The sequence below is a fragment of the Aquarana catesbeiana genome, linkage group LG02, assembly GCF_042186555.1.
Source record: "Aquarana catesbeiana isolate 2022-GZ linkage group LG02, ASM4218655v1, whole genome shotgun sequence".
NCBI classification, from domain to species: domain Eukaryota; kingdom Metazoa; phylum Chordata; class Amphibia; order Anura; family Ranidae; genus Aquarana; species Aquarana catesbeiana.
Window position 1 is genome coordinate 31,363,869 of NC_133325.1, and position 13,602 is coordinate 31,377,470.

Sequence of the window (13,602 nt, forward strand, 5' to 3'; positions counted from 1 at the left end):
GGAATCCCCGCGGACATTGAATCCGCGGGACCCGCAGTTGGACTCACGGGGCTAGCGGCTCCACTTCACAATTATGTGCCACTTTGTGTTGGTCTATCACATAAAATCCCAATAAAATACATTTACATTTTTGGTTGTAACATGAAAAAGTTGGAAAATTTCAAAGGGTAGGAATACTTTTTCAAGGCACCATATTTATCATTGTAAAATAGCATAATACACACTTTTTTTTTCATTTTTTCCAGAAAACAAAAAAAGCTTTGAAAAAAAAAATGGGCCGTGCCATCTCTGTTGGACGTCCTGTTCCAAAATCATGAGCATCAAATTATGTTACTCCCCATTCCTCTTTGCAATTATAATAGCCTCCACTATTCTGGGAAAGATTTCTACAAGATTTTGAAGTGTGTTTGTGGGAATGGATGTTGGGTTGAAAGACCTGGCTTACAATCTGTGTTCTAGTTTCTCCCAAAAGTGTTCAATAGGGTTGAGGCAGGCCACTCCAGTTGCCCCACACCACAATCAGTCATGTTGTAGCAGAAAGGTGACTTCTCCAAACTGTTGCCACAACATTGAAAATACACCATTGTCTAAAATGTCTTTGTATGCTGTAGCCTTAACAGTACCCTTCACTGAAAATACCTGAACTCAATCATTTGAACGGGTGGCAACATATTTATGGCCATAAACTAGGTGTGATGGTCAGGTGTCCAGAAACTTTTGGCCATATAGTGTATTAGCTATATCAGTATCAATATAATACAACAGAGTACTCAATCAGAAGAAACAGATGTTAACACCTTTAAGATCTTTAATCTTTGGTTTCATCCAGGTCAAAGACATCTTCTTCTTCCTCTTTCTCCTGGCTGTTTGGATTGTGTCGTACGGAGTGGCGAAGCAGGCGATTCTCACTACCAACGAAGAAAGGTTGGGTTGGATTTTCCGCAACGTGATCTATGGACCCTACCTCACCCTTTTTGGTCAAATACCATCAGAAATAGATAGTAAGTTGGCTGGTGCTTCCTGTGGTGAGTTGATGGCAGAATGGTTGAAGGTCATTATGATGGGGAGTACATAACCTTTGTGTTTTTCAGGTTTAAATTTTGACATAACAAAATGTTCACAAAATGGCACCGACCCGGGCATGCCAAAATGTGTTGTCAATGATGGAACCAACGCTCTGTTCCCAGAATGGTTAACCATGATTCTCATGTGCCTATATCTCCTCCTGGCCAACATCCTTCTGCTCAATCTACTTATTGCAATGTTCAGGTAAGAAGAGTTCTTATTCACTTACAGCAATTGCTGTTGTCATGGAGATGATCCCGCGGCCTTCTAGTTGTCCTGCCCATATATTGTATTCAACAGATTTTACAGGTGATCAGGTATATCAGGTGTTTAGTATTACAATGCAAGAAGTTTCTAACTCTATAGCTTTTTCTACTAACCGTAGAAACAAATTCCTCCCCCCTCTGTAGTCGGGGACTACAAGGACACTCACCTGCATCACACCCTTAAAGCAAAGCCACATTTCCTTTTGTGTCTTAGAAGATGAAAAATAGCTTGGGGAAAACAAATTGCCCAAAGTGGGCGTACGTCGGGAGACTACTCTAGCATCCCCAAAATGTATACAGGTATAAGTATTATCACTCAGGAGCACAGGGAGTTCAATTATATATATTTTTTTCTTAAACTCCAAGCTAAACACTGTGGAAAACACAGGTGGTCCTCTCTCCGATCTATCTTATACGCTCTTGCTGAGTAAGCTGTCTCCTCCAGTATTTCTATCTATATTAATAGCACTCCCAATGGTGAATTTAGGTTCCCCCCTTTGTAAAAACTGATCCCTCATATGGGCAAGCTCTCTCTCAAAATCCTCATCTTTTTTACATATCCTGCGCAATCTCAGGAATTGGCCCACAGGGATCTCCCCTAACTGTGTGCTTGGGATGACCAGAGTCTGCCCTTAGGATGCTATTGGCAGACAGAGGCTTCTTATAGAGGCTGGTGACTATACAGCCATCGAAAAATTGGTGTATATTGCGCTGACATGTAAACGTATATCAAATAGTAGCCAGCACAACACTAAGACAAGTGTAAATCAAGGGATATGTGAAAGGTAAAATTTTGTGCAGCGCTCAAAAATTCATGGTGATAAAAATTCATATATATACAAACAAATGTACACTGTGCAATGGCCACAAAAAAACTATGAAAAGTGATGTGAAATTCACACCCAAACTAAAGTCCACGTGCCATCATATAAAGATTTGTAAACCATAAATATAACAGTCCTTGGATAAACGGTGAAAACAGATTATGTAACCAGAAGTGGAATTCCACGTGACATCGGTACATATGGTCATATCATTGTATGGAAAGGCTGATTGCAGACTGCAGTACATGTGGAGTTGGTGCTTTCTGATCTTACTACTTGCCTGCTGTCTATGTAGCTTGAAGTATTTTCTTTTTTGGTTATGCTTTTTTGAACATTTGAGAGGATTTGGTCTAACAAGTTGGCTGCTTCTGAGGACTGCTTCTCTGTGACATCTCTTGACCAATTGGACTGTCTTCCATCTTGGTCTGGAGCCCAGATGTGGAGGTCCCATACTTTAGTGCATATGCCCATTTGAGTCCTCCTACTCCGGGAAGCCTCCTCACTAACTGGTGGTGTGTCTATTGTCTGTCTCTTCAACTCAACACCAACGTCATGTGGAATTCCACTTCTGGTTACATAATCTGTTTTCACCATGGTTTAAAAATCTATATATGATGGCATTAGTTTGCGTGTGAATTTCACATCACTTTGCAGATTTTTTGTGGTCATTGCACAGTGTAAATTAATTTGTATATATATATATGAATTTTTATCACCATGAATTTTTGAGTGCTGCACAAAATTTTACCTCTCACTATACAGCCATCGCCACCTTTTAACGTAACATCCGAAAAGTTAATGCTGTAATCATTCGTGAGGTTGAGTTCATTGTCATTTAGATATAGCAAAAAACTTCCAACCCCCCAAGCTTACCGGAACAGATAAAGATCAGATAATCTATGAAGCGCCTAAAAATCTGATGTGCGGGCAGAATGGGTTATCGGGTCCAAAAATCCTCACCCTCTCCCTCCAACCCATATACAGGTTAGCGAGGGAGGGCAAAAACCTGGCATCCATCGCCGCTCCGCACTGCTAAGGGTAAAATTCTCCATCAAATGAGAAATAATTATGGGCCAACAGATACTCCAGAAACTCCAAGATCTCTTTGGATATGGGAAAATAATCCACACTGATTAACGAAAAAGGAAACTGCTCTAAGGCCCAAAAAATGAGGAATGGAGTACAGACTGGCCACATCACACATGATCCATTTTTCACCCCCCAATTCTGACATAAATTCAACAAATGATTGGTGTCACGTAAGTAACTGGGGAGCCCAACGGCTCTGGGTTGCAACTGGGAGTCTAGCCACTGTCCAATCCTCTCGTTTAGGGACCCAACCCCAGCTACAATGGGTCTACCCACCAGGGGATCTAACTCTTTGCCGGTTTTAGGCAGATGATAAAACACTGGGATAATAGGCGCTTCAGGAGTTAATAATTTCCCTTCACGCTTAGATAAAATACCTCATCCAACATCCTTTTGTACAAGCGTGGTAAATACAGTTCTATAATCACTAGTGGGACCCCTCTTCAACCTGAGATATGTGTTATTATCCGAAAGCTGCATAAGAGCCTCACATTTGTATGTATCAGTATCCTGGATGACAACCATACCCCCCTTATCAGAATTTTTAATAACAATTGCACCATCCTCACTGAGCTGTCTCAGTGACTGTCTTTCACGGGTGCTAAGGTTATCGTCCAGGACCATGTCACCAAGGCCAGTCTGGTCAGTTCCTGCTTCACCATTTTTTTAAATCTGTCCATCTCCTTACCCCTAGTTTGAATGGGGTAGACGTCTGACCGATGTTTGAAGGACACGGGGACCATAGATCCCTGCTCCTCCTCCTCATCCAAGGGGGACTCCAGAGCTAAACCAGCCAGAGCACATAAGTTACATTGATCAATGAAATTGGTTTTAAAATCCTCCTGCTCTGAAGTTGTACTATAACCGCTAGTATCTTCAACGTCACCAAAGTAATGTTTGTGCAAAGTAAGAGAGCGTGCAAATTTATTTAGATCAAGTATTGCGTCAAAAAGGTTAAAGTGACATGTGGGGCAGACGTTTAACCCCTTAGAAAGCAGTAAAATGTATACATCATTCATAACTACTGGGATGACCCAATTATGTTAATAAGCAAGCAGTATCCATCTGCATTTATCAAATAATTACTATAATTTTAAGACCAACTACTCCTATATTATGAGGTGCAGGAGGCAATTAGACACATTCAATGTCCTGAGAAACATAGGCATCTGAAACACATCATATTTAGATACATTCAAAAGTTAATTCTGTTCTGTATCATATGAAGGAAAAAGGGAGGGGGGGGGGTATTGGGACTTTGTATAAGGCACACCACCAGAATCAAACAAATCAATTAGTGTACACTAACATATTTAATGGTAAATATGGGCAAGCATATAGGGCAGTAAAAAATAATATAATAATAAATAGCATACAAGTAATACATATGTATACACATAGATACTTCCACGTAATTCATGATATATAAAAAAATTATATTGAATGTGAACCCAAACTTGCATACGAACATTACATGATAGTATTACACGTAAAAATGTAAAAATTGATTCAGAATTTTTCAAAAGTAGTCTCATAGTAAAGACATAATGGCTGTGACAATGCATCAGTAGAAAGCCCTACGCGTTTCGTGGATGACCTCCACTCGTCAGGAGCCAATGCAAGTTAGGTATGTCTGAAATAAGATATAAATGCCAAATAATGAAGTAGATAGATTAGCAGGAAGAGGGGGAACAGTACATTAATCCCAACACTCTTACCTATGAGTAGGCTAAAAGATTCAAAAACGTAGGTGATGATATTTATGACTGGAGGCACTATATAAACATCAGCTCCGGGAATTGAGGTGGTGGTAACTGCGGCAGCACAGCGGCAAATACACAGCAGAAAGTGAGTATCAGGAGGGATATGACTACAGGGGTTAGGGTTGTGACTACACAACTGATAATTGGGGAAAATATGAAAGCCATGGCCAGATATAGGAGAAATGAAAACCAAAACCTCAAGTGTAAAGTAGAAAGAGGTGAGGGGCTCACAATATGATAAGTGATTAAGACAGAAAATGCCACATAACATCCCTTTATGGATAGAAATTTAATTATTAATTAATCAATTAATTACCCTTCGTTAGAAATATGAACAGTAGTCCAGAATTGTGCATGATGCCATCAGAGTGCAAGGAAAAACCAAAGTATATGCTTGCATAAGGGTGTGGTATAAATACCCGCCATACCGCCACATGACCCCACCAACGTCACGTTCTTCATATGATACAGGGATGGAGACATATGAATTTTTCATAGTCGTCTCATATAAAGTCCCAATATTTTATATTTCTAAAAATTCTGTTCTGTAGTTTAAAATCTTGGTCACCAGACTCTAACCTGTAGACATAATCATAAACCATAGTCCTGTGGGCATGTAAAAAAATACAGTGCATCTGTAAAGTATTCACAGCGCTTCACTTTTATCCCATTTTGTTATGTTACAGCCTTATTCCAAAATGGAATCAATTCATTATTTTCCTCAAAAGTCTTTAACCACTTCAATACAGGGCATTTTTACTTCCTTCCTGCCCAGGCCAATTTCCAGTTTTCTGTGCTGTCGCACTTTGAATGACAATTGCACGGTCATGCAACACTGTACCCAAATTACATTTTTATCATTTTTTTCCCCACAAATAGAGCTTTTCTTTTGGTTGTATTCCATCACCTCTGCGTTTTTTGTTTCTTGCACTATAAACAAGAGAAGAGAGACAAGTTTGAAAAAAAGACAATTTTTTTTTACTTTTTGCTATAATAAATATCCCAATTTAAAAAAAAAAATTTTCCTCAGTTCCTCAGGCCGATATGTATTCTTCTACATATTTTTGGTAAAAAAAATTGCAATAAGCGTATATTGATTGGTTTGCGCAAAAGTTATAGCGTCTACAAAATAGGGGATAGATTTATAGCATTTTTATTTTTTTATATTTTTTTTTTACTAGGCAGTGATCTGCGATTTTTATCATGACTGTGATATTGCAGCACACATATCGGACACTTTTGACACTATTTTGGGACCATTCACATTTATACTGCGATCAGTGCTATAAAAATGCACTGATTACTGTAAATGTCACTGGCAGGGAAGGGGTTAACACTAGGGGGCGATCAAGGGGTAAACTTTGTTACCTAGGGAGTGATTCTAATTGTAGGGGGAGGGGACTCACAAGGGGAGGAGACCGATCGGTGTTCCTCTGTACTGGGAACACACGATCGGTCTCCTCTCTCCCTGCTCTGTTACCGGCAGTCACGGATGCCCGGTAGACACCGTGGCCGCCGGGCACGTGCATCGGCTCCGAGCGTGCACACCCACTAGAGGGCCGGGAAGCCAAGGACGTCATATGACGCCCGCCCAGGATGGGAGGTACCTCCTGCGGACGTCATTTGACTATGGACGGGGAAGGAAGTGGTTAAACAATATCCCATAATGACAACGTGAAAGAAATTTGTTTGAAATCTTTGAAAATTTATTACAAAAAAAACCAAAAAAATCACATGTACATAAGTATTCACAGCCTTTGTCATAACACTCAAAATTGAGCTCAGGTGCCTCCTGTTTCCACTGTTCATCCTTGAGATGTTTCTACAACTTGATTGGAGTCCACCTGTGGTAAATTCAGTTGATTGGACATGATTTGGAAAGGCACACACCTGCCTGTCTATATAAGGTCCTACAGTTAACAGTGTATGTCAGAGCACAAACCAAGCCATGAAGTCCAAGGAATTGTAGATTGAGGCACAGATCTGGGGAAGGGTACAGAAAAATGTCTGCAGCAGTGAAGGTCCCAATGAGCACAGTGGCCTCCATCATCCGTAAATGGAAGAAGTTTGGAGCCGCCAGGATTCTTCCTAGAGCGGACTGAGCGATCGGGGGAGAAGGGCCTTAGTCAGGGAGGTTACCAAGAACCCGATGGTCACTCTGACAGAGCTCCGGTGTTTCTCTGTGGAGAGAGAAGAACCTTTCAGAAGAACAACCATCTCTGCAGCATTCCACCAATCAGGCCTGTATGGTAGAGTGGCCAGACACTCCTCAGTAAAAGGCACATGACAGCCCACCTGGAGAATGCCAAAAGCCACCTGAAGGACTCTCAGACCATGAGAAACAAAATTCTCTGGTCTGATGGAACAAAGATTGAACTCTTTGGCCTGAAAGGCAATCATCCTGTCTGGAGGAAACCAGGCACCTCTCATCACCTGGCCAATACCATCATGCTGTGGGGATGTTTTTCAGTGACAGGGTCTGGCAGACTAGTCAGGATCAAGGGAAAGATGAATGCAGCAATGTACAGAGAAATCCTTGATGAAAACCTGCTCCAGTGCTCTCTGTACCTCAGATTGGGGCGAAGGTTCATCTTCCAACAGGGCAACGACCCTAAGCACACAGCCAAGATAACAAGGGAGTGGCTACGGGACAACTCTGTGAATGTCCTTGAATGGCCCAGCCACAGCTCAGACTTAAACACGATTGAATGTCTCTGGAGAGATCTGAAAATGGCTGTGCGCTGACGCTCCCCATCCAACCTGATGGAGCTTGATAGGTCCTGCAAAGGAGAATGGGAGAAACTGCCCAAAAATAGGTGTGCCAAGCTTGTAGCATCATTCTCAAAAAGAAATGAGGCTGTAGCTGCTGCCAAAGGTTTGTTGAAGCCAAAGGTGCTTCAACAAAGTATTGAGCGAAGGCTGTGATACTTATGTACATGGGATTTTTTTCATTTTTTATTTTTAATACATTTGCAAAGATTTCAAACAAACTTCTTTCACGTTGTCATTATGGGGTATTGTTTGTGGAATTTTGAGGAAAATAATTAATTTAATCCATTTTGGAATAAGGCTGTAACATAACAAAATGTGGAAAAAGTGAAGTGCTGTGAATACTTTCCTGATGCACTGTAGATGTATTTAGCAAACTGTATCTGAGGGAGTGGCCAGTGTACAATCATAAACATTTTGACACCCGCTCAGTCACTCCTCAGACCCTTTCATTGGTTATGTCATTTCTGCAACCACATTCCTCAGAGGCCAATAAAAGTTGGTTAACTACAGCTTGTCCATCTCCTGCTCCATCAAGAGTCAAGCACAAGAGTCATTCTGAGGGCCAATGACTTGACACCCTGAATCAGACTGTGCTACATCTAGGGAACAGCTGTCAACACTGAGAAGACTCTCCATATTAAAGGAGAGTTGGGATGGTCCCGGCAGGTGACGGCAGGGGCCAGCACAATGGCGGGTGGAGACAAAGAGGTGCAGGCACCAGAGCAGTGTAGATGGGTGACAGTCAGGAAGGGTAGAGGGGAAAGAGTCAGGGAGACCGACCCTGGGCTAGAACATCCCAATAAGTAACCCCCGAACCCCCGTTGCGTGACATTTGTGAAACCAGTCAGGAACCGGCATTGCTGGAGCGGAGTGATGCCCCTAGCTGCCAGGGGAATAACTCCTCCAGTGAGGTTGGGGGTAAAGCCAAGGGAAAGGATAGACAGATTCTGGTGGTAGGGAGCTCATTTCTCAGAAGGACAGAGAGGGCAATCTGTCACAAAGACATGAAACGCCGAACTGTATGTTGTCTACCAGGTGCTCGGGATCGGCACATCATGGATCTGGTGGACAGATTACTGGGAGGAGCTGAGGAAGACTCAGCTGTCATGGTGCACGTTGGCACCAATGACAAAGTCAGAGGAAGATGGAGTGTCCTACAAAAATATTTTAGGGACGTAGGAGCTAAATTGAGGAACAGGATTTCCAAGGTAGTTTTCTCAGAAATACTACCGGTACCTCAATCCACACCTTATAGGCAGCGGGGATTAGGGAAGTAAACAAGTGGCTGAGGAGCTGGTGTAGAAAGGAGGGGTTTGGATTCCTGGAGAACTGGGCTTACTTCTCAATCAGTTACCGGCTTTTTAGCAGAGACAGACTGCACCTAAATGGGGAGGGTGCAGCTTGGCTGGGAAAGAAGATGGCCGATAAGTTAGAGGGGGCTTTTAAACTAGGTGACGGGGGGGGGGGAGGGTCCAGATGTAGAGATAGCCAGTGTGGAACAAATTCCGGAGGGTAGTATTGGAGGCATTAGTGGTAGGTTGACTAAACCACCTAAACCCGAGGTAAGTATAGTAACAAGTCCTATTTGCAACCTCAGAACACCCAATAAAGAGATAGTATACAATCATTCAAAACTTTGTGGCTTGTTCACCAATGCCAGGTGATTGACTTGGCCATTGAATAACATTCCACTTCTTTCCCTTAAAAAAACTCTTTGGTTGCTTTTGCAGTATGCTTCGGGTCATTGTCCATCTGCACCGTGAAGCGCCGTCCAATGAGTTCTGAAGCATTTTGCTGAATATGAGTAGATAATATTGCATGAAACACTTCAGAATTCATCCTGCTGCTTTTGTCAGCAGTCGCATCATCAATAAATACAAGAGAACCAGTTCCATTGGCAGCCATACATGCCCACGCCATGACACTACCACCACCATGCTTCATTGATGAGGTGGTATGCTTTGGATCATGAGCAAATCCTTTCCTTCTCCATACTCTTCTCTTCCCATCACTCTGATACAAGTTGATCTTGGTCTCATCTGTTCATAGGATGTTGTTCTAGAACTGTGAAGGCTTTTTTAGATGTTGTTTGGCAAACTGTAATCTGACCTTCCTGTTTTTGAGGCTCACCAATGGTTTACATCTTGTGATGAACCCTTTGTATTCACACTGGTGAAGTCTTCTCTTGATTGTTGACTTTGACACACATACACCTACTTCCTGGAGAGTGTTCTTGATCTGGCCAACTGTTGTGAAGGGTGTTTTCTTCACCAGGGAAAGAATTCTTCGGTCATCCACCACAGTTGTTTTCCGTGGTCTTCCAGGTCTTTTGGTGTTGCTGAGCTCACCGGTGCGTTCTTTCTTTTTAAGGATGTTCCAAACAGTTGATTTGGCCACGCCTAATGTTTTTGCTATCTCTCTGATGGGTTTGTTTTGTTTTTTCAGCCTAATGATGGCTTCACTGATAGTTTCAGCTCTTTGGATCTCATATTGAGAGTTCACAGCAACAGATTCCAAAAGCAAATAGCACACTTGAAATGAACTCTGGACCTTTTATCTGTTCCTTGTAAATGGGATAATGGAGGAATAACACACACCTGGCCATGGAACAGCTGAGCAGCCAATTGTTCATCCATCAAAACAGCATACAGATGAACAGGCTTTCCGTTAGGAACTGAGTCCGGCGGAGTTACGACGTAAAGATTTGAAGCAGGTTTCAAATCTGAAGTCCGTCGGATTTCCGACCGAAATGGTCCGTCGGAAGTCTGATGCAGCCCACACACGGTCGGATTGTCTGCCGGATTCGGTCCATTGGACCAGTCCGGTCGGAAAGTCCGCCCGTGTGTGCATGGCATAACATCAATAGTTTGCAAGCTCTTGGAGTGGATGATAATGGACTATATACAAGATTTTAGTGATGAAAACGATATCATTAGCAGTAATCAGCATGGATTCATGAAGAATCCTTCTTGCAAAACCAATTTATTATCATTCTATGAGGAGGTGAGTTGCCATCTAGATAAAGGAAGGCCCGTAGACGTGGTGTATCTGGATTTTTCAAAGGCATTTGATACAGTTCCCCATAAATGTTTACTGTACAAAATAAGGTCTGTGGGCATGGACCATAGGGTGAGTACATGGACTGAAAACTTACTACAGGGGTGAGTTCAGAGGGTAGTGATAAATGGGCAGTACTTAGAATGGTCGGGTGTGAAAAGTGGGGTCCCCCAGGGTTCTGCCCTGGGAACAATCCTTTTTAATTCATTTATAAACGATTTGGAGGATGGGATAAACAGCTCAATATCAGTATTTGCAGACGATACTAAGCTAAGCAGAGCAATAATTTCTCTGCAGGATTTGGAAACCTTGCAAGAAGATCTGAACAAATTAATGGGGTGGGCAACTACATGGCAAATGAGGTTTAATGTAGAAAAATGTAAAATAATACATATGGGTGGCAAAAACATGAATTCAATCTACTCACTAAGGGGTGAACCTCGGGGTGAATCTATGATGGAAAAGGACCTGGGGGTCCTAGTAGATGATAGGCTCAGCAATGCCAAGCTGCTGCAAGCAAAACCAACAGAATATTGGCATGCATTAAAAAGGGGATTAACTCCAGAGATAAAACAATAATTCTCCTGCTCTACAAGACTCTGGTCCGGCTGCACCTAGAGTATGCTGTCCAGTTCTGGGCACCAGTCCTCAGGAAAAATGTACTGGAAATGGAGCGAGTACAAAGAAGGGCAACAAAGCTAATCAAGGGACTGGAGGATCTCAGCTTTGGAGAAAGACTGCAAGCACTGAACTTATTCTCTCTGGAGAAGAGACGCTTGAGAGGGGATATGATTTCAATGTACAAATACCATACAGGTGACCCCACAATAGAGATAAAACTGTTCCGCGAAAGGGAGTTTAAAAAGACACACGGCCATTCACTAAAATTAGAAGAGAAGTGGTTAAACCTTAAACCGCGTAGAGGGTTCTTTACTGTAAGAGCGGCAAGGATGTGGAATTCCCTTCCACGAATGGTGGTCTCAGCGGGGGGCATTGATAGTTTAAAAAAAACTATTAGATAAGCACCTGAACGACCACAACATACAGGGATATACAATGTAATACTGACATAAAAGCACACAAACAGGTTGGACGTGATGGACTTGTGTCTTTTTTCAACCTCACCAACCATGTAACTATGTAATATTGACACCCTAGGTTGTGCTACATTGACACCCTAGGTCACACTATGCAGCAGCTACACTGAATTGGAGCTACAGACCAAGCAAATCCTTTCTTAAGTATTTTATTTATTCTCATTTACAGTATTTTGCTGTTGCCTTATTAAAACTGTATCATGTAATATATTTTCTGTAAATAATTTTCTGCACCATTTTTCCTTTTTGTCATTAAAATGATATTTCAAAATCATTAAAGCCCCACTCCGTGCAAAAAAAAAAAAAGTTTTCCCTTGTAGTGGGGCTATGTCAGCACCGCAAATGTTAACTGCTCATTTTTGCCTAGGGCAGTGATGGCGAACCTTGCCACCCCAGATGTTTTGGAACTACATTTCCCATGATGTTCATGCACTCTGCAGTGTAGAATCATGGGAAATGTAGTTCCAAAACATCTGGGGTGCCAAGGTTCTTCATCACTGGCCTAGGGGATTGAAGAAGTGAGATATATTTACCTAACCCTCCAATTCTCCCCGTACAAGACCGGTTCCTGTGGCTCCTGCCGCCATGAAGTCTAGCCGTCTTGTGCAGTGCACTGTTCCTGATGTTATCAAGCCCATAGACCTGCTCTGTATGTGAGGATGTTAGGAACAGTCCACCGTCAGGTCGTGGGGAGCACCATTTGCCTCTGGAGTGGAGGATTGAGTGAGTAAAAGGTTTCTGGTCGCCCCTGGACAAAATGAGCAGTTAGTCCATGCAGTGTGAGCACAGCCCCACTGCATGGAAGAACTTTTTTTTGCCCAGAGCTAGGCTTCAAGTCTTATCTCTAAATGCTCTAAATCAGCCATTCGCAACCAGAGTTCCTCCAGAAGTTGTTAGGGGTTCCTTGAATCCTTTAACTGATTGACCTCCCAGCTGGTGGTGCCTGATTCTGGGCCCAGCACTACTTGCTAGATCTTTTTAGCTTGCCATAATGTTCTTACCACCACTGTAAAGGAGGCATTTTTTCCACTGACCATAAATGTAAGAGGCATTCTTCCCACTGACCCATGAGGTATTAATTCTAGCAGGGGTTCCCTATGATCTAGAAATTATTTCAAGGGCTCCTTTGAGTTAAAAAGGTTGAGAAAAACTTCTCAAGATAATAACTAAAAGAAACCTTCTGTGTGCTGCTCCCCCAATATTCACCTGAGCTCCCTGTCAATCTAGCGATGTGCACGAGAGCCTCGGCTGTCCCGGGACACCGTCTCCTCATAGGCTCCCACCGCTGTCAATTACAGCCAGTGAGCCAATGAGGAGAGAGCATGGGGGGGGGTGAGCCTTGGCTCTATGTGTCTTATGCGGGAGGAGCCAGGAGCACTGGTGAGGGACCCTAGAAGAGAGTCGAGGCTGCTCTGTGCAAAAAAATGAAAAGTCCTTATGCAGCGCTAGAAAACAAATAAAAGGCAGTCCATAAGAATTTAGTGAAAGGAAGAGATGAGACCCAGCACCTGCTTCAGTGTGAGATTGCAGCACACCACACCACGGTGTAAATTCAATCTCCTTACCAGAAGAAGAGATAAAACAATTATATAACCAGGATCTGTATAGCAGCACCAGCATCAAGCACCAGGTGGATGGCCCCACGCCGTGGTAACACCGATGGGGAAAC

General features: G+C 42.6%; 1 protein-coding gene across 1 annotated transcript in view; it reads left to right on the forward strand.

Moving 5' to 3' along the window:
- Positions 1-13,602, forward strand: part of LOC141126762 (transient receptor potential cation channel subfamily M member 2-like) — a 216,994-nt gene that overhangs the window by 120,992 nt on the left and 82,400 nt on the right. Inside the window, exons 20-21 of the mRNA XM_073612743.1 lie at positions 830-1,001; positions 1,092-1,269. Of these exons, the coding sequence (XP_073468844.1) occupies positions 830-1,001; positions 1,092-1,269 (350 nt within the window). The remainder of the gene's footprint in view (positions 1-829; positions 1,002-1,091; positions 1,270-13,602) is intronic.